General features: G+C 36.6%; 1 protein-coding gene across 1 annotated transcript; it reads right to left on the bottom strand.

Moving 5' to 3' along the window:
- Positions 1-554: 554 nt before the first annotated feature.
- Positions 555-20030, bottom strand: DAZL (deleted in azoospermia like). The gene is made up of 11 exons (XM_005600911.4): positions 19110-20030; positions 11353-11499; positions 10988-11079; positions 10352-10403; positions 9845-9908; positions 9620-9759; positions 8122-8193; positions 7337-7387; positions 6410-6523; positions 5212-5310; positions 555-2512 (listed from the first exon to the last, which is right to left on the bottom strand). The coding sequence occupies exons 1-11, from the start codon at positions 19110-19112 to the stop codon at positions 2459-2461; spliced, it is 888 nt and encodes a 295-aa protein (XP_005600968.1). The 5' UTR covers positions 19113-20030; the 3' UTR covers positions 555-2458.
- Between the last annotated feature and the right edge of the window lie 1348 nt (positions 20031-21378).

The following is a 21378-nucleotide window of genomic DNA, read 5'->3' as shown; positions in this document are numbered from 1 at the left end:
TTTCTTCTCCTATGGCCTCAGTTTATAGAACTGGGAGTACTGGAGTTAGAACTGGAAGAGGTGGTGAGTACTGATCTTCTTTTGGATGCATCCTCATATGCAATATGAAAAACCTAAGCTCTATTATCAACAACTGCAATGCCCCCAAATAAAAGGGTCACAGACATCAGGCCCAAAGTATACAGTAGACAAAAAGTTTATAGAGTGCAAAATGACAGGGACCTTGGCCATGAGACTGCAGAATCACATATAACTCTCCAGCATTCCTACTGGGCAATGCTCTATAGATGCACTGCACTGGAACTCACTGTTAACCTTTTCCAACTCAACCTGAGAGGGATTATTTTCTCATGAAAACCTATGTCTTAGTTTCAGAAGAGAAAGCAATAAAAACAGTGTACCAAAATTTGCTTTTACAAACTAACTGCACCAGGTTAATAAACTGAACATTTACACTTCTGAATTTCAAGGACCTAAACCTTGTCACATAGTCCCCACCCAACTACTCCCCACCATTTTTTTAGATAACATGACATGAAGTAGTTTGGAAACACTTTCAGAAAAAGTTTCTTTATTTCTGTTTATTCATTTATGCGATGACAGTATCAGCAATAGGTAATAGAAACATGCTCTTAAGTTTAAAATTAATTTTCCATTTTGAAAGGTTCAGGACTTTGTCTTTTAAATACTTCAGTCCAACAAAGTAGACAAAAAGTTTATTCCCTTACTTTTATTAAGGTCATACTGGAATAACTATAATAGGCTCTTTAGAATTTAGGTTTCATTTATAGTAACCTGGAGATTTAATCACAGAACAAGACATGTAAGAATGTTATAGCACACACACAAAAAAGTATACAGAATCTTAAAAAGGACAAATTTCAGGGCACTTTCAAATTCTGAGGTGTAAGAAAGCCCTCATGGGGATCCTTAAGTTAAAAGACTCTTCCCTTTAGATTCAGAATGAAACCTATTAATAATTGTAAGACAACAATGGGCAATGATCACATGGCCCATGGTAGCTGTATTAGATTAGGGATAAATGGAGTCTCCATGTTTTAGTGAAGAGGCCAATGAAAGAAAGGCCAGGAAGCCATTTTAAACTCATGTCCATGGCAGGTATTATCCCACTGCTACCTTTCCAAGGCTTAGCCCTCGAAGTGCTCATACTGCTACTTCTCTTCTTAACATCAACTGTTCTAGGAGCAAACCTCCTGGAAAAAAGGTGGTACAGACTGGAAAAGCAAGACTGTGGGTACAGCAAAGGGGCTCTGTGTGCTCTAGTTGTCTGTCACGATATACAACATCTAATGAGGAGACCAGCTAATCTAGAAATGGACTGTTAACTCTGACTCTAGCATTTTCTTGGGATATATGCTTACTAAACAACTTTTGTGGTTTAGCAAGGCCAAAACTACTTTAATTCTCCTGGACATATTTTACTTTAAAAAAGGGAATATAATAGGCTAATAAACAAAAATAAAAATCTATTTGCTCCTTAACAAATAATATTTCAATGTTTTTATAAAAACAATTCCTTTCAGATACTCTGATTAACTTTTAAATGACATAAGAAAGTTTCAGGATTCTTGAATACCAATATTTTGCACAATTTAAGATACAGCCATTGAGTTTGGCATTTCAAGGAAAAATAAAATTAAACAAAAAAAGGAAAATGGTAACTCACTAAGAAGCGTATGTACCTAGTAAAGTTTAGTCTGTCTTGGATTCTGAAAAAAAAATTAGACCCAGAATTTTAGTTATCCTAATTACCATCTCAATCAAACAGGATATCTATGTGTGAATTCTAGATAAAAGATAAAATATTTTGAACTAATAAATGTAAGACCCACTGATTGGACTGTTTGTTTAGAACCTGTTTTACTGGGTTTAGATAGGGAAGACTTCAATAAAACTAACTATATATTGAGTTCCACTGATTAAAAATGCAGTTTTAAAAACTCTGCTTTTGTGGTAAATTTCTAGACAAATCATAAATGTAAAGCACAATATTGTAAATATTGTACTGTCTACAGGTACTTGTTGGAGAAGCGAAATGGTTGTATTCAAACTACCAAAATTCTGACCTTTCAAAATAGTAGGTTATCTAAAACAATTTCTTTGAAAATTAGCATTTGCTTTAAACTCTTAAAATGTCAACTTCAATTTAAAAAAAAAGTCCTTACAGATAATTTTTTTTAAATATTCCTTTCAGTCTCAATTATTTTTTACTTTCAACTATATTTTCAACACAGAACCAGTTTCTAAACAATCTAATGAAAAACAGTTACAATGTAAAACAAAACTAGGCAATCTAATACAACTTGTATAGAAAGTCTGAGTGGGATTTATCAAAATTCAGAATTAAATTTCTATAATAGTGAAAAACTTCTTTCAGTCTCTTCTTAACACTCAAAACCAGCAACTTCCCATGAGACTAGAAAGTTAGCAGAGAGGATCAAACCGATTTAAGCACTGCTCGACTTCTTCTAAAGTGATGCACTCTTCTATCCTAGAAAAGACAGAAAAGTCCTTTTTATTTTATTGAAAATTTCCCATTATCACTATGACCTAAGAAAGGTGCAAAATACTTAAAGCATTTATTTTGGGTTTAAAATCTACAAATAATGTGAAAAAAATGTGTTTAAAATCTATAAATAATGTGAAAAAAAATAATGTGCATTCCTGAACTTTGGGCTAAGAAATGTACCAAGGACTAGTTTTATTCAACAATTTTTAAAAGAGAAATCTCAGTAAACTTAGAAACACAGGGCTTAAAATCAATATCATTTTATGTAGCTTCTTAATTAATAATTTGGCAATGATGTCCCAAAGACAGCTGGTGGAAATTGCACGTAATTTTAAAAAGTACTGCTTTTACTAACATAAGTGCATCTGGTAGAAATCATAGCTCCCCACTTCAATCTGAAACCCTATGCTTTTAGGTTAAAAGACAAAAGTTTTGGCATATTTAAAGGCATATCCTCAATATGTGATGAAGATATATCATTCTTTAGGAAATGAAGGGAAAAACTAAAAATACATGCAAAAATTTCCTTTTACTTTATGTTGCCTGCAGATGGGCAGATAGAAGGAAGTGAAGCCTTACAAAGGAGCTGAGTAAACCAGTAATAACATGAGTATTTTCTTCTCCTGTGCCCTTCTCCTAGGGATTAAATTCCATTGTCATATAAAAAAGGGTGACTCTTGGAAATTATGTAATCTATCAATAGAGTAATACCCTATTTAGGCTGAAGCCAGAAAAGTGGTCACAAACTCAAGTATCTTCAAAGGTCAGATAGGATATGAAAGATTATGAAGGCCTAGAATTAAAACAACAGAGTGGAATTTACCATGGAAAACAGGGTATATACCCTGTCTCACGGCATTCAAATTCAATTAAAACAATAATAGTAACATTTAGCCAATAAAAATAGGTATACATGCTGGGTAACTGCAGACTACCAACTTTAGTGGACTCCTAGTCCAGAGGAGCAGAAAACTCTGGAATATTCAAAAGGAGGCTTTTGTCTAATACCAGGTGAAAACTCAAGTTTAAAGACTATTTTCTGCTTTGCAAACAAATCGTTTAGGTACTTTAACCTTCAGAACTTTGGGCAAAGTAAGCTGTCATACAACCCCAGTTCTTTCCTTTTAAACTGTACTGTCCATGCAGAATGAAACAAGAGAATGAACATCAACTTGAAATGAATATGTTGATTCCCTGCTGAGAGGATGGCAAGAACTTAACTCTGCTATAGGTATACTCTCCTGCATTATATGAAGTCCTTAGTATACCCTTTAAAAAAGCTTTAAGCTTCATCCTACGTTCATTCACAGATCGAAAAAGCTATTCTACTTTCCCTGTTTTAAGACACAAAGCAATGGTTAAAAACTTTCCTTTGAATGTAAAATGGTGCAGTCATTTGGGAAAAATTCTGCCAGTTCCTTGAAAAATTAAATATAGTTACCATATGACTCAGCAATTCCATTCCTAGGTATACAACCAAGAGAAATAAAAACATATGTCCACACAATAACTTGTACACAAATGTTCATAGCATTATTCGTCAGAGCCAAATAGTGGAAACAACCCAGATGTCTATCAAGTGATCAACGGATAAACAAAATGTGGTATATCCATAAATAAAAAGTGAAGTACTGATACATGCTGTAACACTGATGAACTTTGAAAACATTATGCTAAGTGAAAGAAGCCAGTCACAAAAGGCCACATATTGTATTATTCTATTTATATGAAACGCCCAGAATAGGAAAATCCTTAAAGAAAGTAGGTTAATAGCTGCCCACAGCTAAAGGAGTTGGGGGGAAATGGAGAGTGAGTGCTAATGGGTAGCAGGTTTATTTTTGGAGTGATTAAAATATTCTAAAATTGACTGTGGTCATGGTTGCACAACTCTGCAAATATACTAAAAAGTATTGAATGACACCACACTTCAAATGGGTGAATTGTATGTGAAGTATATCTCAATAAACCTATTATAAAAAAACAAAAAACAACTTCCCTTTACCAAAGCACAGTATTCCTCCCCTATTAGAGTGACCAATTAGTTCCTTTCCATATTCATAAACTCAGAACTGAAGAGATCTTAGAGACCTTTAGTCCTGTGTCTCTTCATCTTAGATTTGTACAAACTGGAGCCTTAATAAGACTTAAATGATTTGTCCCAGGTGACACAACCAGGATCAGAGACCAGAACTTTCTTAAATTCAAACACCCATGATCTCTTCTATTTCACCAACTCTGAATTAACTTTCATTTTCTACTTAGCTTTTTTTACTGCTTTACTTTTCCTCTTCTTTCCACACTGTTCAGGTATGTCATCCGAGTGATCAGTTTTTTTTCCTTCCGTGTACTCATAAATTCTGTTTTCTGTATCTGAAATTTTCTCTTTTTCTATTTGGTCAAGCCAACATTCTCTTTCAATTCTCTTCTTTCATGAACCCTTTCAATTATATGCTTCTGCTAAAAGTTTCTTCCCCAAGCACAAACCACACTATATCAAGGTTTGAGCAGCATAAGATACACTGCCAGGTAAAACTCACTCACGTGGTTTACTGGGTTACAGGCAAATGCTAAGAGTTCAATTAAATGCTCTACGTAATCTCAAAATACATATATACCACAGGAAAAAAAAGTTTCATAGCGAACAAATGTGCTTTTTATCCTGTATACTATTGCTTTCATACCTTGAAATAGTCATCTTGAGTAACAACAGAGTTTCTCAGTCTGTTCTCTGGATTAAATAGACAAGATACCACCGTCTGTATGCTTCGGTCCACAGACTTCTGAAATACAAATGTTTTCAGTAATCTAAAGACTACGCCTCCTTTTACTCACTGTAACAAGCTTTTTAGAAAAGTTTAATACATATTATTTCTAAAGAACTCCTACATAATTCATAACTCTTACCAAATGTCACAGTGTGTAACTTTTGTACCAAATTTAAAAAACATTTTAGAATCTTAGTGATAAGAGTACTGGTTTAAAAAGCTCAATTTAGTAAAACGCATAAGATATTTGCTCAGGGCTCTATAATTTTTCCTGTTTGATAAGAAACAGTGAACTTCAACGTTTCAAGAGAAAATATCCAGGGTGAAACCTGATAATATACTATACTGTAAGCTATTTTTTCAAATTTTAAATCGTGTATCAAATCGGAATTTTTTCACCCTACAGTTCAGGAGTTTTCAACATTTTTTTTTCCACTGAGAAACACATGAATCAAGTTCACACACTCCAGTGGGAATCTTTCAATTTTATGCATATTCCTGTCACATCAATTACTTCCACATTCCTACCCATTCAAGAAAACACAGGAGAGTTCAAGAGAGAGAACACTGTTATTACAGGAATCTACTCTAACAATTAAAAAAAAAACCAAACAACTACTCTACCTATTTCAGTATTTCAATTATTACTAGCAACTCTACCATGCTTGAGAGCTGCTACCACATATAATGTTATAGAGAGAATACCATAAATAATTGTGGTAAATGTTTAAATTGGTAAAAGACAAAATAGACACAATTCATACTAATCCCTCTTTTGAAGAGGAGAATTTCTTGAGGAAACTTGCCCATTGCATTCTATCAAATCACGTTACAATGTTTATTAAAGTATGGTTAAAAAACAAACAAAAAAAGAAAATGGAAGAAAGGACAACTGAATCAGAAATTATATGTATACATTCAAAGCCTGTATATGTATACATTGAAATTTCATCAACTTTTACATAAACTGCCAGATTATCAATCATACAAGCTCTGTAATTTATGGCTTCCATATTTAAATTCAGGCAAAGATGCTTGCTTCTCCAAGAGTTATTATTAAAACTTGAAAAATATATGAAAATATAAATACTAATAAACAAAATTAGATGTTTGCCTTTTGTGGGCCATTTCCAGAAGATGGAGTAGCTTCATGAACTGAGCATTCACTTGTCAAAACTTCAGCTCCTGCATCAACTTCATTACAGTGGTAGTTAACTGCTGTATAAGCCTACATTTAAAATGATAGAAGTGTAAATAAAGAGACGTAGGTTAGATAAATTTCTAAACAATCTACTCTTCAAAATGGTGCACTAATATTGAAAGTTTAAATGGGGTTGTGTTGAAATTCAATTACATTACTTCAGAGACTTTATTTTAAACTGAACAGCTGAAATGCAGTAACTCAGCCTTCTATCTTGAAATGCCTTCCAAGCTTCAGCATAATCACAGTTAGAAGGGCTCTAAGAAAAAGAAACTCTAACACGTAGTAAGGGAATGGGGATTTCCCAGTGTCTGAGACTTTTAACTCATATTATAATCTTCAAATATCCAATCCTGATGACAGACAGAAAGTAACAAAGGCTCAGGTTTTAGATGTAGCACTCTCTTTTGTTTTATTCCTTTTCTTATATTATATATAACTGCATTAATGGCAAAACATTTCTTTCTCTTCAACGGATTTTTTCATGGATAGAAAACTAGAGGTAAGATTCAATACTAATTCTAAATCTATAGAATTAAACTTAGCATACATATCAATACTACCTTACTTGGATTATATTCTATCAACAAGTAACTGAGCACCTGTTGTACACAGAGCAGCCATTGCTTAAGCACACAAAAACCAACTAAGAAACAAAAAACAGTTTCTCCCATGGGGGTATATATTTGGGTGGACAAGAAATTAATAAAACATAACACATAATGTAAAAGGGCATTTTAAAATATTTGTAAGCATACATGATACGGCAAAGAAACATACAATGGTCAAACAAAAAAATACTTTAAACAACAGTAGGTATGTTTGGGTAATTCACCTTACCGGAGGTATAACATAACTCCTTTGTTCCCCAACAGGCCACTGTGGCGGCATCTTAAAAAAAAAGGGGGGGGTGGGAGAAATAACTACTATTTAAATATTTCTATGCATTTTCACAAAGACATGATAGACAATGTTGAGGTATTATTCATGCTGGCTCCTTGAACTTGTTATAATAAAAGAAACAGAATGAAAGAAAAAGTACTTTATGTTTCTAATACTTGAGGATTTTATTGCTACTTTCATATATAAACCACCTTTTTCTCAAGTTTCTGGAGTTGGTTTTCAGGAAAACTCAAAGATAGTTGTTCTTTGAATTTATTATCATAAATATGGTCCTATATATGGGCAGAGATTCAGAGAACACCTATCTTAAAGTAGCCAGCTAAAATAAACACTACCAAATATAATTGGAATTCAATGCTCTAAGAATTGAGTAATCATTTTATTTGAACCTATCTCCCTAGAAAAATTTATGAAAGTTAGCCTGGATGTTTCAGCTATTTGACAGCAAAGAGGGAAGAATACATTTTGAAACATAAAAAGGAATATCAAATCTTATAAGACAGTACAAGAGAAAACTTCTTGCTAAGTACACTGCTGTCAAAATATCATTCTCTTATTATTTCTAAACAATATAGAGGCCCTAATTCTAGACTAATGCTAAGTTTTTTCTTAAATTTTAGGCAAACTCAACTAGTTTAAATGACAAACTATTAGGGAAATGTATATAAATAAAAGCCTTAATAATATTTCAAAGCAAGTCATTTTGTTCCCTCCTAAATTACCTGATAATTATATACAGGCAGCTGATATCCAGTGATGACCTGGACTGGTGAACTTGGATAAGGAGGATATGCCTGAAAATAAAGTTTACAGAAAAAATGGATTAACAAGGTAAATTTTTAAAAAGTAGAAAGGAGGAATATTATTCCCAATATAACAAGAATGAGAAAATAAAGAAATCTTAATTATTTTTCTATATACAATGAAGGATTCTGTTCAAGTAACTGGCTTCATGAAGAAAAAATTATTCTCTATCAAAAGTTAGCCTTTTGGGTGAGGAGGGATAAATGGGGAAGTGACTGATTTTGCCAGCATAAGTTTATCTTATTTGTATATTTATCCCCACCCAGAAGTTCCTTCTTACACCGCTTATAAGGTTCCTTTAGGATAGATTTCCATGTTAAAGTTCTATTAATACACCTGCTATTTCTTTGTAAAAATACTTTTAGGCAGTTCTGTATTTCTTTGACAACATAGTGAGGTAATATATAGTCAATGTGTGGTCTTCCTATAGACTTTATAGCTCTTTCTGTACTTTACTTCTAAAAGTTAAGGGCCACATAATAACCCCAAACTGGAAAAGAAACAGTACAATGTCTTACATCTTTCAATACATATTGATTGAGAATATCTACGTAGTAGCATTCATGCATGCACGCAGAATAGGTAATAGCTCACAGTATATGTTAGGAACAAGTAAGGCTTTTCTTCTAGCCATGTTCAGAGAAACAAAAATAAGAAAAGATATATCCTAAACTTCAGGTAGATGAAAAATGTAAACAAAGGAGAGACACTGTAGAACTATTTCACTATTATTTTCTGTCTTTTCCTGCAAATCAAATGTCTTTTAAACTAAAGAAAGTAAAATGAACTAAGAAGAAAATAAATGTTATTTATCATCAAAAGGAGACAGTAAGTATTCCAAATCCCACTTCAAGTATTAAAGTAACTAGGACCAGAAAAATTATATACCAGAAACTCATAGAATTTACAAATATAGTTCAATGATCAGAAACCAATCCATTCTAGAACCAGAATACATCCAAAAGTCAGTAATCTATATGAGGAGGTATCTGGAAATCACTGCAAATACAGAACAGCCAGAAGAACTGCTAACCTTAGAGAAGAATAAACCAGACAGACATGAGGAAAGCTGCCTTCAAATATTTTAGGAGTAATCATATGGGGGGAAAAGGGAAGAGATATGTTCTATGTGGCTATAGAGGTAAGCTCTAAGATAAATACTTACAAAGCATACAGAAACAGATTTTAGCTTAGTATAAGGAATAATGCTAAGAATGACAGATTTTTAACAAAAGTAATAGATTTCCCATCACTCAAAGTATTCAAACAGGGACAGGATTATCACTTATCATGGAAATTGTGGCTCTAATTCCAGAGAGGGTTAAAAGGAGAGACTGGGTTACTTTTAAGGTACCGCCATCTACAAGTCTCCAATACTATAATAAATGAAGAAACAAGAATGTAGGTAATTTTTACCTGAACATATTGAGTAATAGGATTCATCATGGTTGGAGGCTGCATGTAAGTTTCAGTGTTTGGATTACTCCAGACACTCTGAAACTGTGGTGGCGGTGGAGGATTAAAAACCAAAGGACGTGGCTGCACATGATAAGCACCTTTTTAAAGAATAAAAAAACAAAGCTTATTTTTAGTTCTGAAAAGCTAAATTTGTCAACAAGAACAATTCCTTTCTTTACTCACATAAATTTTGTTTCCTGATTGCAGGGCCAAGTTTCAGCTTTTTACCATGGAAATTTATTTGTGACTGAAAATAAACAGTAACAAAAGTAGAATCAATTTCCAAGTCTTTACTTCTAAGACTTCGGTAAACATCCAAAGTCCTCTAAAATTCCCACTATCAGAGAAGACTAGCAGTAGGAATATAGCAAATCAAAATTTATCAGCGTGAATCTACCTTACTTACTCTCACTACTCTAGACAAGCGTCTGGAGGTTTCTCAGAATTTGATCAAAAACCTTTACACTGTTTCTGACCTTTCCTATCTCGAGCTCATGAAGCTAGATGCCCAATCAAAAATAAATAGGTTCTGACGAACTATGTAAGATTACTCTGAGTTTGGATTTCAAACAGGAAGTCTACCTCTTTCTATATTTTATACAAGACTGAGTACACATTCACGACTCAAACAATACTGAACATTGCATCCATAACTAATTAAGAAATTTTTTCCATAATAAGATTACTTACTTCTACAATCTTCTGCACATCCACATCATTATAAAATGAAACAAATCCATAGCTAGAAAGGCAGATAAATGAAGTATGAAATCACCACTAAATAACAGCACATGGTTTAAAAGTTATAGTGTTCTACTAAATAACTGAGAGAAGTGATAATGATAAAGGATGAAGAACACACTGAGATAAATATTGATAAGACGCATATGACAGATCCTCTATAAATATTATTGCTTTTTGTTTTCTTACTTTGATCTATGTCAGAATGCACTAAGATTAAGGTAGTGTGGGAACCTCAGTAACAGAAAATTCCTATCTATAAACCTGAATTTAATTTATTATCTATGGTAAGATGGTTAAAATTTAAAATTCTGTGAAATATGTAAACAAAACAACTCGGATAAAACTGATTAATCCATTTACGTGAAATAAATGAAGATGGGAAATATTTAAATACAAACACTAAGAAAATGATTAAATAAAAGAGTTAGCAGCAAACTTTTATCCTCTACATGACAGAAACTAACAAAACAACAAATTTCATTTATACAAGTATAAGAATATAAGTTTTGAATTCTTCTCTGATACACTACAGATGCTATAGTTCAGATCTTTTTTATAATCTATACTGAACGTTTTACTCACCCTTTGGACACACCAGTTCGATCCGTGATTATCTTCACTTCTTTTACTGAACCATATCTAGCAAAGAAACTTCTAATTTCGGTTTCATCCATCTATGGAAAAGAATTTGACTTCAAGAGTAAAATTTCAGCATCCAAAATTTTTAATTATACTATAAAACAGGTTTGATGATGTGGAAGTATCTCCCCCAAGTACCCCCAAACTACCTATAGCTCTTTGTTAAAGGTATTTTTTAGTCCCTATAGGTTAAACATAAAACCAATTCCAAACCTGCATGAAGTACAAAAAAACCTTATGTTTGCAACAGGGCCAAAATCTCATATTCACAAAATACTTTTAAAATAAATGAAATATCAATACAATACCCTAACATCAATTCCACCAACAAAAATGGTGTTTGGCATGATTTTGCCTTCTGGTAAAACATAGCCTTGGCTGGTTGTAGCCGATGAGGACTGGGTGCTGGCCTCTCTTGAGATAGTTGAGTTTGGAGTCTCAGGGTTTGCAGCAGACTGTAAATTAGAAAGCAGGTATCATCACCAGACATACAGGCAAAAACCATACAAGATGTAAAATATAATTTTGGTATTTAAAGTAGAAAATATTTTCATATAAATTACTTTCATTTAAATTAGTCATCAATACAGCTTAGTTCAGGCTCAGGATTTAAAGTAATCAGATTAGATCAGTGTGAAATTTTAACAAAGGGGTATAGTACTTCCTTAAGTTCAGTGTTGCTCATCACCATCTCTTGTAACAGTGCTGTAGAATACTGATTTTATACTGAGTTTGTGACAACACTACATGAACTGGTAAAAAATAACTGCAAAGTTCAGATTTGTAAAAAAAATTAAGTTATTAAAGTCATCCTGTTCTGTGCCAATAAGCAAATTTTCATTTTACTAAGGTTCTTATTAAAAAGCATGATAAATCTTTAAAAAAGATAAAATTTTTTTAAAAGCTACATTAAAAAGAAAATGAACATAAAAGTTTTAAACCGATTTGTTTTGCCACATCTTTCTATTTACCAAAATTAACATGGATTTTATAATTATAATGCAGTCATGCATCACTTAATGATGGGGATACATTCTGAGAAGTGTGTCGTTAGGCAATTTTGTTGTTGTGCGAACATCATAGAATGTACTTACATAAACCAAAATGGTTTAGCCTACTACACACCCAGGCTATATGGTACAGCCTATTGCTCCTAGGCTACGAACCTGTACAGCACATTACTGTACTGAATACTGTAGTCAACTGTCACGGAATAGTAAGTATTTGTGCATCTAAAAACAGAAGAATATGTTTACAGTAAAAATATGGTATCCAAGATAAAAAACAGTACACCTGTATAGGGCACTTACCGTGAATGGCGAGTGCAGACTGGAAGTTGCTCTAGGTGAGTCAGTGAGTGAATGTGAAGGCCTAGGACGTTACTGTACACTACTGTCAACTTTATAAACACTGTACACTTAGGCCACACCTAAACTTACAAAAAATGTTTTTCTTTCTTCAATAATAAATTAACCTTAGCTCACTGTAACCTTTCCACTTTGTAAACTTTTTCATTTTAACTTTTGACTCTTTCGTAATAACACTTAGTTTAAAACACAAACATACAGCTGTACAAAAATATTTCCTCTTTTTATATCTTTATTTTATAAGCTTTTTTCTATTTTTAAATCTTTTAATTTTTTTACTTTTTAAACTGTTTTGTTAAAAACTAAGACACACACACATTAGCCCAGGCCTCCATAGGGTCAAGATCATCAATATTACTGTCTTTCACCTCCACATCTTGTTCCACTGGAAGGTCTTCAGTTTGTTTATACCAGCATCACCATAAGCATATGAGTAATGCATTGCACTACGATGTTATGACGGCTACGATGTCACTAGGCAACAGGGATTTTTCAGCTCCATTATCATCTTATGAGACCACCATCATATATGTGGTCCGTTCTTGATCGAAACATCATTATACAGCATATGATTGTACTTCCTGTGTTAGTATTCCTGCTTTAGTTTGGAAATGGGTCATGAAAGCACTATTTGCTCACATATCACAACTTCTGCTAAAAAAAGGGTTTATAATTCTTTTCCCTAATGCTAGGGTATTCAAAGAAGCTTTTGAAATAAAATTTTTCTTCTGGAGTAACACCAAATCAGTCCCACAGATAATTCTAATTTTCACAGTAGGCTGATATAAATGACACCATCTTTATTTTTAGATAAAGAGACTCACACATGAAACATTATTTTTCTGGATTCTGGTCAGAACTCTGTCTTTAGTCTTTCCACTCTAAAGTTAATGTAATTTTTTCTGCAGCAGAATTTACTGGTAATATATATGTTAGAAAAGCAGTATAGCATAGTGAAACAAAAATAAACTTAGTACGGAGATCGAGGTTCATGTCTCTTACTAGGTTATAAGCCACTTACTTGGCAGATATTTATCTCTGGGGAAATTACTTTGAGAATGAAGTGAGATAACGTGTAAATTCATTTTGTAAAGTATAGAGTGGTATGCCAACATAAATTAGTGTCCTGTTATATACATTTATTTTCAATAGGTTAAAAAAGTTTCTTTCGTGATTTTATTATTTACTTACTTTGTAGATACTTTATTAACAACTAATCTGAGCTGAAACTTCAAGAAACTACTTTATGGAACATCTACTCATTTGAAATTAATTTATGAAGTGCCTACTGATTCTAAGAGGTAAATACAAAAGGCTGAGAGAGAAATAAAGCTATCATACCTCTGCTTCTGGAGGAAAACAAAAGGAAGGACCAAAAAACACAACTGATAGGTATTTTTAAAAAGGTAAGGATAGTAATTTTTATATTTTCTATAATTTTTATAGAAATTAGTAACAGTAAGGAAAAAGTAGAAAGACTTCCTATTTTGTTAGATACTAGAAGTTACTGATAAATTTAAGATTCTACAAACTGCTATACTAATTAGACATGAAATCAAAACTGTCAAATCATCAAATTTGAGCATTTTGACTTTTCTCTATTAATTTGTGCTTATATTTGCTATTTTGTGTTTCTATTTGAATACTTCCTAACCCTTTCCTTCAACTATGGTACAGTGACATTTCAGGACAATGAACTGGGAAAGAGTAAACTATTTCTAAAGTTTTCTACTTTTTTTTTTAAAGATTGGCAGCTGGGCTAAGATCTGTTGCCAATCTTTTTTTTTCCTCCTCCTTCTCCCCAAAGCCCCCCAGGACATAGTTGGATATTCTAGCTGTGAGTACCTCTGGTTATGCTATGTGGGATGCCACCTCAGCATGGCCTGATGAGTGGTGCCATGTCCTCCCCCAGGATCCAAAGGGGCGAAACCCTGGGCCACGGAAGCAGAGCACGAGAACTTAACCACTCAGCCATGGGGCCGGCCCCTCCACTTTTTAATGTTGTATAATTTTGATTTTTTCTAAATGAGACTAAATTATATAAGCCACATACCTTGAAGTACTGAGAACTTGACTAGATCTCCCTTCGCTACAATTTACCAATACCTTTCAATTAGCTCATTCAAAAATCTAAAACACAAATAAAACAAAACAGTGGTTCTGAAATTCTTGTAGACTTTCTTTTCTCCTTCACAATTTCCCCTTCAATTGTGGATGAACTCTGGATATCTTTTTATTTGATAAACTACAATATTATCTGTCTGTGAACCATAATGGATAGATTTAATTTAGAGGTGCCAGATGATAAGGGGTTATGATAATGTACTGATTTTCAACAAGGGGAGAGATAGTGTGGCCCACGGGCATTACCAGTTGTCACAATTGAGGGGTGCTCCTGGTATCTGGTGGGTGAAGACCAAGGATACAATAAACATCCTGTAATGCAAAAGAGAGCCCCCTACAACAATTATCTGGCCCAAAATTTGAATAGGGTCACAGCTGAGAAGCCCTGTAATAGTGTCGCCAGAATTGAAGGAGAAAGTTCTAATTCTCATATTCTATTTACAAAAGTATAATGAATACTTGAGACAACTGAAACAGTCACTTGACAAAAAGAAAAAAAGTCATTAGATATTAGAAGTAGTTTGGGTTGGGGCTGTACAAACTGGCTGCCTGCTTATTGGAATATTAAATATAAAATTCAGCAAATCATTTTATTAGTGTCATTAACGTCTCAAATTAAGGAAGGCACCAGCATGTCTTAGGAATCAGCCAGCAGGTGGCACTCAAAGCCAACAAAGCAAAGAACTCCATTTTAACAAGACTGAACAGCAGGGATTTTTAAACTCCTATTGTGTGTGTATTTATATCATTATAATTCATATATACAACATCCACAACCAATAGACAACCTTTGCTTACTTCTAAACTATTGCCAAAAATACTCCACAAATGAATACTTAAGTTAAAGCAAAAAGTTTGATGTTAAAATATTAATCTTAACTATCAACAGCATACAAAAAATAAATTGCATGTAAATTAAATAAGTAATTATTTTTCTTAATTATACCTTCAAGTGAGTTTGTAGGTTTTGAAATGAGTAATGCTGGGATATTAAGTAGGGATGAACTTGGAGGCCATCACATATACAATTCTCATCACTGCAATCTACAGTAATATAGTCCCTGTTCTACTTGGGTAACCAAACTACAAAGATAACTAAAAGCTGAAAAAAAGTTTATCATTACTAAAGTTCCTAGGTTAGCAGCTCTTTGAAACATTATTTCATTCAAATGCTACGTCTGCATGTAAGCAAACTGAGATCTATGTACACTGACCAGGAATACAGTCTATAATTTGTAATCATCACAGTTATATCACAAAAGGAAGGAGCTAATAAAGAGAAAAGCTAAAATTAAGGAAATAGGAAACGAAAATCAGAATAAAACCTTTCAAGTAAATCTAAGAGTAGACTCCTGGGGAAGAAAAATCCAACCAACAAATAGACAATCCTGGCAAAGCTAAGCAAGAAAAAAGGCAAGAAAGCAAAAATATGCATTAATTGTTAAAAAGGGGATATGACCACCGATTATAAGAGAACGCTATGTATAAGCTTACTGGGCGTAAATCTGGAAATCTTACTGAAATGGCCAACTTCCTAGACAAATGTAAATTTTTAAAAGCAACCTGAAGAAAAGAAAGAAAACTTGATTGCTGGCTTAGTTTCACTAGGAGTTTTCAAACTGTAGAGAGACAGTTTGGGGGGGGACACATCAAGACAGAAACAATGGTAGATAGAAGAGAGAGTAGAAGAAAAAGAAAATTCACGTTTTTCTCAAAAAAAATTTCAGAGAAATGAGGAAAAAAGAATATCTCTCAATACATTTTACAAAACTAACACCATTTAAATAACAAAATCTGATTAAGACACTCCACCCTTGTTCCCACCAGAAATGCAAAATTCCAGCAGTATATTAAAATATACAATTAAGCACAGTTTATATTGGAAATGAAAAGATGGTTCACTCTTAGGCAATCTGTTACTGTAACTCACCACTGAAAAAGCACTTCATAAAATACAGCATTTTTTTAATTTAAAAAAACTCAAGCAAAATAGAAATAGAAGAATCTTATTTTCTATGGATCTAATTCTAAGCTATCATCAGGCTTAAAGTGAAATACTAGACATTTCCATTTTGGGAATAACGGCACCTCCTTATCACCACTATAAATTTTTTCCATTATATATGACACAGGGTTAATATTAATATAGTGTTCTTATAAATCATTAAGAAAAAAATAACTATCCCAATAGAAAGGTGGATTAAGAATTTATAAAAAAGAAATGTAAAAAGAGCTAATGACAAACTTCAACTTCACTAGTGATAAAATAAAAAGCACATCAACACAGTGAAATATTTTCCAGCTGTTAGAATGGCAACTTTAAAAGTATAATACCTCTCATTGTAAAGAGTGTGGAGAAGAGATCCTTTACACATTATCAGAGGGAATATATACCAGTATATGCTTTACCAAGAGTAACTTAAAAAGATATAATTTAAAATTGTTATAAAATGGGAATAAGCCTTTCACCCAGTAATTTCACTCCCAGCAATCTATTTCAAGGTTTTAATAGAATAAGCATGCTAAAACATCTGCACAAAGATACTCATTATAGTACAGTTTTCACATAGAAAAATTAGTCATTATAAGACAATTTCACAACATAAGTAATGGTACCATCTTTTTTTTTTAAAGATTGGCACCTGACCTAACAAACTGTTGCCAAGCTTTTTTTTTTGCCTTTCTACTTTTTCTTCCCAAATCCCCCCCAGTACACAGTTGTATATTCTAGTTGTGGGTCCTTCTAGTTGTGGCACATGGGATGCAGCCTCAGCATGCCCTGAGGAACAGTGTCGTATCTCTGCCCAAGATATGAACCAGCGAAACCCTGGCCCGCCAAAGCGGAGCACGTGAACTTAACCACTTGGCCGAGGCTGGCTCCAGTAATGGTACAATCTTACACTCTAACATTATACATTCAAAAATTTTTTCGGTGAGGAAGATTGGCCCTGAGCTAACATTTGTGCCAATCTTCCTCTACTTTATGTGGGACGCTGCCACAGCATGGCTTGAGGGCCCGGGCTCGGTGGGCACCCATAATCCGCACTGTGAACCCTAGGAGGCCAAAGCCGAGTGCCCGAACTCAACCACTATGCCACCTGCCGGCCCCTCGAAATTACTTTAAATTTATCTTTGGAATAACGCCCACTATCAATTGAAGGACACAGACTGTAAAACAGTATTACACAGCATGGTACAACTTTCGTAAAATAACCACTACCTATCTACATACAACACGTGCATAAGAACAATTCAGAAGGGCACACACACGCCAAAACTTTAAGAGGGGTTATATACGTGAGGATTAAGATGGATTTCTATTTTCTTACATTAATTATTTTCAAATAACTTAATATGCTACTTTAACAATCAGAAAAAAATCAATAAAGCTATTAGCATCTACCCTCTTTTCCTCTAAAGGATGGAGAGGGAAAAAATTATTGTAACTAACTCCTTATAGTAACTCATAGTGATTATTAATTATTAAAATGAATAACTACGTGACCCAATTATTACAAATGTTAGTTATCTATAATCATAAATTTTCATTTTACTATCTATATGTACTAATATAAACTAAACAGATTTCCTCACTTTACCTCCAAAAATGGAGACTAATCGTTACGACTACAAAGCCACACCCGCAGTACACACAACATTTCTGACTCGGGTCGGTCAGAAGCCCTCCCAGACTGCGCGTCGCGGGGCTGAGGCAACTCCAGGCATCTACGAAAACGCAGGCAAACGGACACCCCAAAGAGAAGGAAGACTGAGCACATTTTGCTCCGAGTCCCGGGTTCGGCGAGAGGGACAAGCGTCCCCGACGCCGACGCCCCAGCCCTCCCCGCCATGCGCCCCAGGAGCTAAGGCCCTCCGCCCGCGCGCGGCCATCATGGCGGCCGGCTCCTCTGAGGCGGTCGCACGAGGGTGCCTCCGCCACCCCCTCCCTGGCATGAGGGGCCACCGCGCAGGCGCCGCAGCCCAGCCGCCTCAGCCGCGGCCCCACGCCGCCCCACCCCCCCAGCGGGTGTCCCCATTCCCACAGCCTCCGAGGGCCCCCAACCCCGCCGCCCCACCCTCGCCAGGGCGGGAAGGCGCCGCCCTCGGAGCCCGGGCCTCAGAGGCAGCCCGCGAGGCCCTCGGAGCCCACTCTAGGGCGCGTTCGGTTCGCGCGGCCCGCGCCGCCATCTCGCGGAGGCCGCCTCAGCGCAGGAGCAGCGCGAAAAAGGAGGCCGGTGGGGGGAGGGGACAGAGCAGGCCGCCCGCGCCCCAAGTCCCAGCCAGCCCAACACCCAGGCCGCCCGCAGGGCCCAGCAGGCCCGCGGCGGGAGGGAGGCGGTGGCGTACAGGCCGCGGCCGCGCACGTGCTCGGCGGGCGGCAAGCGGGCGGCAAGCGGGCGGGTTCGAGGCATCCTCCCAGCCGCCCCGCCTGCCCTCGGGGCCGTGTAGGCCGCGCCCTGGCTGCCTGGCCGCCCCCACTCCGGCCCGGCCTGCGCTGCACCGGGCAGGCGCCCCACCACACTAGGCCGAGCGTCGGCGCCCACCGCCCCTCAGGCCTCCTCTCCTCAACTCACCATGATGGCGGCAGCTCGCAGTTCCCACCGCTGAGGCTCGAGGAGGAGCAGAGGCCGGCTTCTTAGCACCACTCTGGGGGCTGCTGTTAAGGCTGCCCGTGCTCACTGCCCGGCTTCGACTGGGCGAGAGGAGAAGAGTCAGACGAGGAAGGACCAGCAAAGGTGGGAGCCGAGGCGGACGAGCCGAGACGCAGCGGCCAGGCTGAGGGGGGCAGGCTGACTAAGGCGTGGCCGCGGGGCCCGTGGGGCTCTGCGCCGGGTACGCTCGGAGGGCGGCACCAGCCAATGGGCGGCACGCCCCCGCCCCCTGCGGGGGCCCCTGGGGGGACACCGGCGCCCCGGCAGGGATGCTCAGGGGGTGCACAGGGGGTGCGCGTGGGCCGGCAGCATGCACCCGGGAGGCGTCGCCCAGACACAGACAGGTCCACGGACACACCAACGTGACAGTGCCACTGAAGGTCACTTGACAGAAGTATGCGTACTTAATTGTATGTTAAAGTTAAAAAAAACTTAATATGTCTAGGCTCTAGTTTAAAAATGGCGTCCTGAATGCACGGGATTAGTCCAATCATAATTATCCCTATCGCCGGCCCCCAAATCAAATACCTACAGAAATAGAAAATAGAGACAAGTCTATGGAAAATAGGGAAGGAGACATCAAAAGTCCAGAAACTTGGACGCCTGCTGTCAAGTTTGAGGTGGAAGAAATAGGAGCTGAGCAGCCCGATTTGCTGTTCAGGATGTTCATTCCTTCAAGAAAGGTTTGTTGAGTGCCTGCGATTGCCAGGTACTGCAGATGGAGGAGTGAAGAAAACGGGCAAACATTTCTTCCCTCAGGGAGTTTAAACTGTAAGTGGGAGAGTTTACCTTCTAGGCCTTACAAGAAGCAGCTAGGCCTACCTAGAGAATTCTAGAACATTCTCAAGGTCAGAGAAACAGGGCCCAGAGCGAGGGGAGCTGTGAGGCAGTTGGTGGAGCACATCATGCAACTTTGGAAACCACTTCAGCACCCTCTAGGCACAGGAGGTAACTAGCTATGACTTTTATCCTCAGACTTCACTTTTGTACTGATAGAAAGCATTAAACGGTTATTTTGTGAGTTGGCAAAATGGTGGACTTTGTAACCTGAATACTGTATATCACTACCAACACTTAGCATTACTGAATAAAATAATGACTAACTTTATTTTTGATATGCAGCTAAACCTATAAGAAGTGAAGAGAAATCCCAAGATGCTAGAAATTAAAATAAATTGAAAACCAGAGCAGTGACTTGTTGAACTGGTTCTTCTCTGGCCCTGAGTGCGAGGGCTGGGGTGTAGTTTGACCCAAAAAACTAGTTTGCTCTGGACTTTCCTGGTTTTAGCACTAAAAAACCCCTGCATTCCTGGAAACCAGGTCCCAGGCAAACAAGGATAGTCAGTCATCCCAGGTGAGGGCAAGATGTCTCTGGAACTCAAGGCCTGGAAGTATAGGGGCAGGAGGTGAGGGTCTGGAGTAGGTGGTGGGAGCTGGAACTCAATACACTACAAAAGGCCGTTGTCCCTGAAAGACCTCGTCCTCAGGAAAAGAGGAGACGAGGGAAAATATCGAACACCCAGTGGACAAACAGACGAGGAAACTTGTTCCACTTCTGGATGAAAAGAAAAAAATTATTTACCTCTATGAAATTTTGAAACCCTAGACCTGCATTTCACAAGAGTTTGGAGTTTAAATTTATAGCACATGTGTGTTGTTAGAATCTCAACATCTAGAAATTGATTCCCCCAACCCCCACCACCTCCCCCAAAAGATCCCAGACAAGGTGCATTTGGAATGCCTGGCAGAAATAAACATAAAACCAACCTGGAGGGATGCTTCCATAAAAGGCTGAAAGGGATTGTCATAAGAAAAGGACCCTTTAAAGAGAAGCTCAGGGTGAAAAATTATAAAACATTATTTACCATGAATGAGAATGGCAGACAACAAAGAAAATTAAAATGCCCAAAACTTACAGAAGCAGCTTCTTTTGGATTGAGTGTGTCTTTGCTTTTTCTCTTATTTGGAGTAATATATTCCATGTATATTTTAAGGTGATTATTCTATTTTAACATGTAAACTTAAAAGTCTAGAACTAATAAATACCTTTACTGTCCTCTTGAATAATTCAAAGTGCTTGGGATGTTTTAACTCTGCACATCGCCTCCCGTTTTATAAGCTATTATCATTGTTATTCACTACTTTAGTTCTATTCTGTATTCCTCCTATAAATTAGACCATGAGTTTTAGA

This window comes from Equus caballus, chromosome 16, assembly GCF_041296265.1.
Source record: "Equus caballus isolate H_3958 breed thoroughbred chromosome 16, TB-T2T, whole genome shotgun sequence".
Lineage (NCBI taxonomy): Eukaryota > Metazoa > Chordata > Mammalia > Perissodactyla > Equidae > Equus > Equus caballus.
Note: the sequence above shows the minus strand (reverse complement) of the source record. Positions and strands in the feature narration are given on the sequence as shown.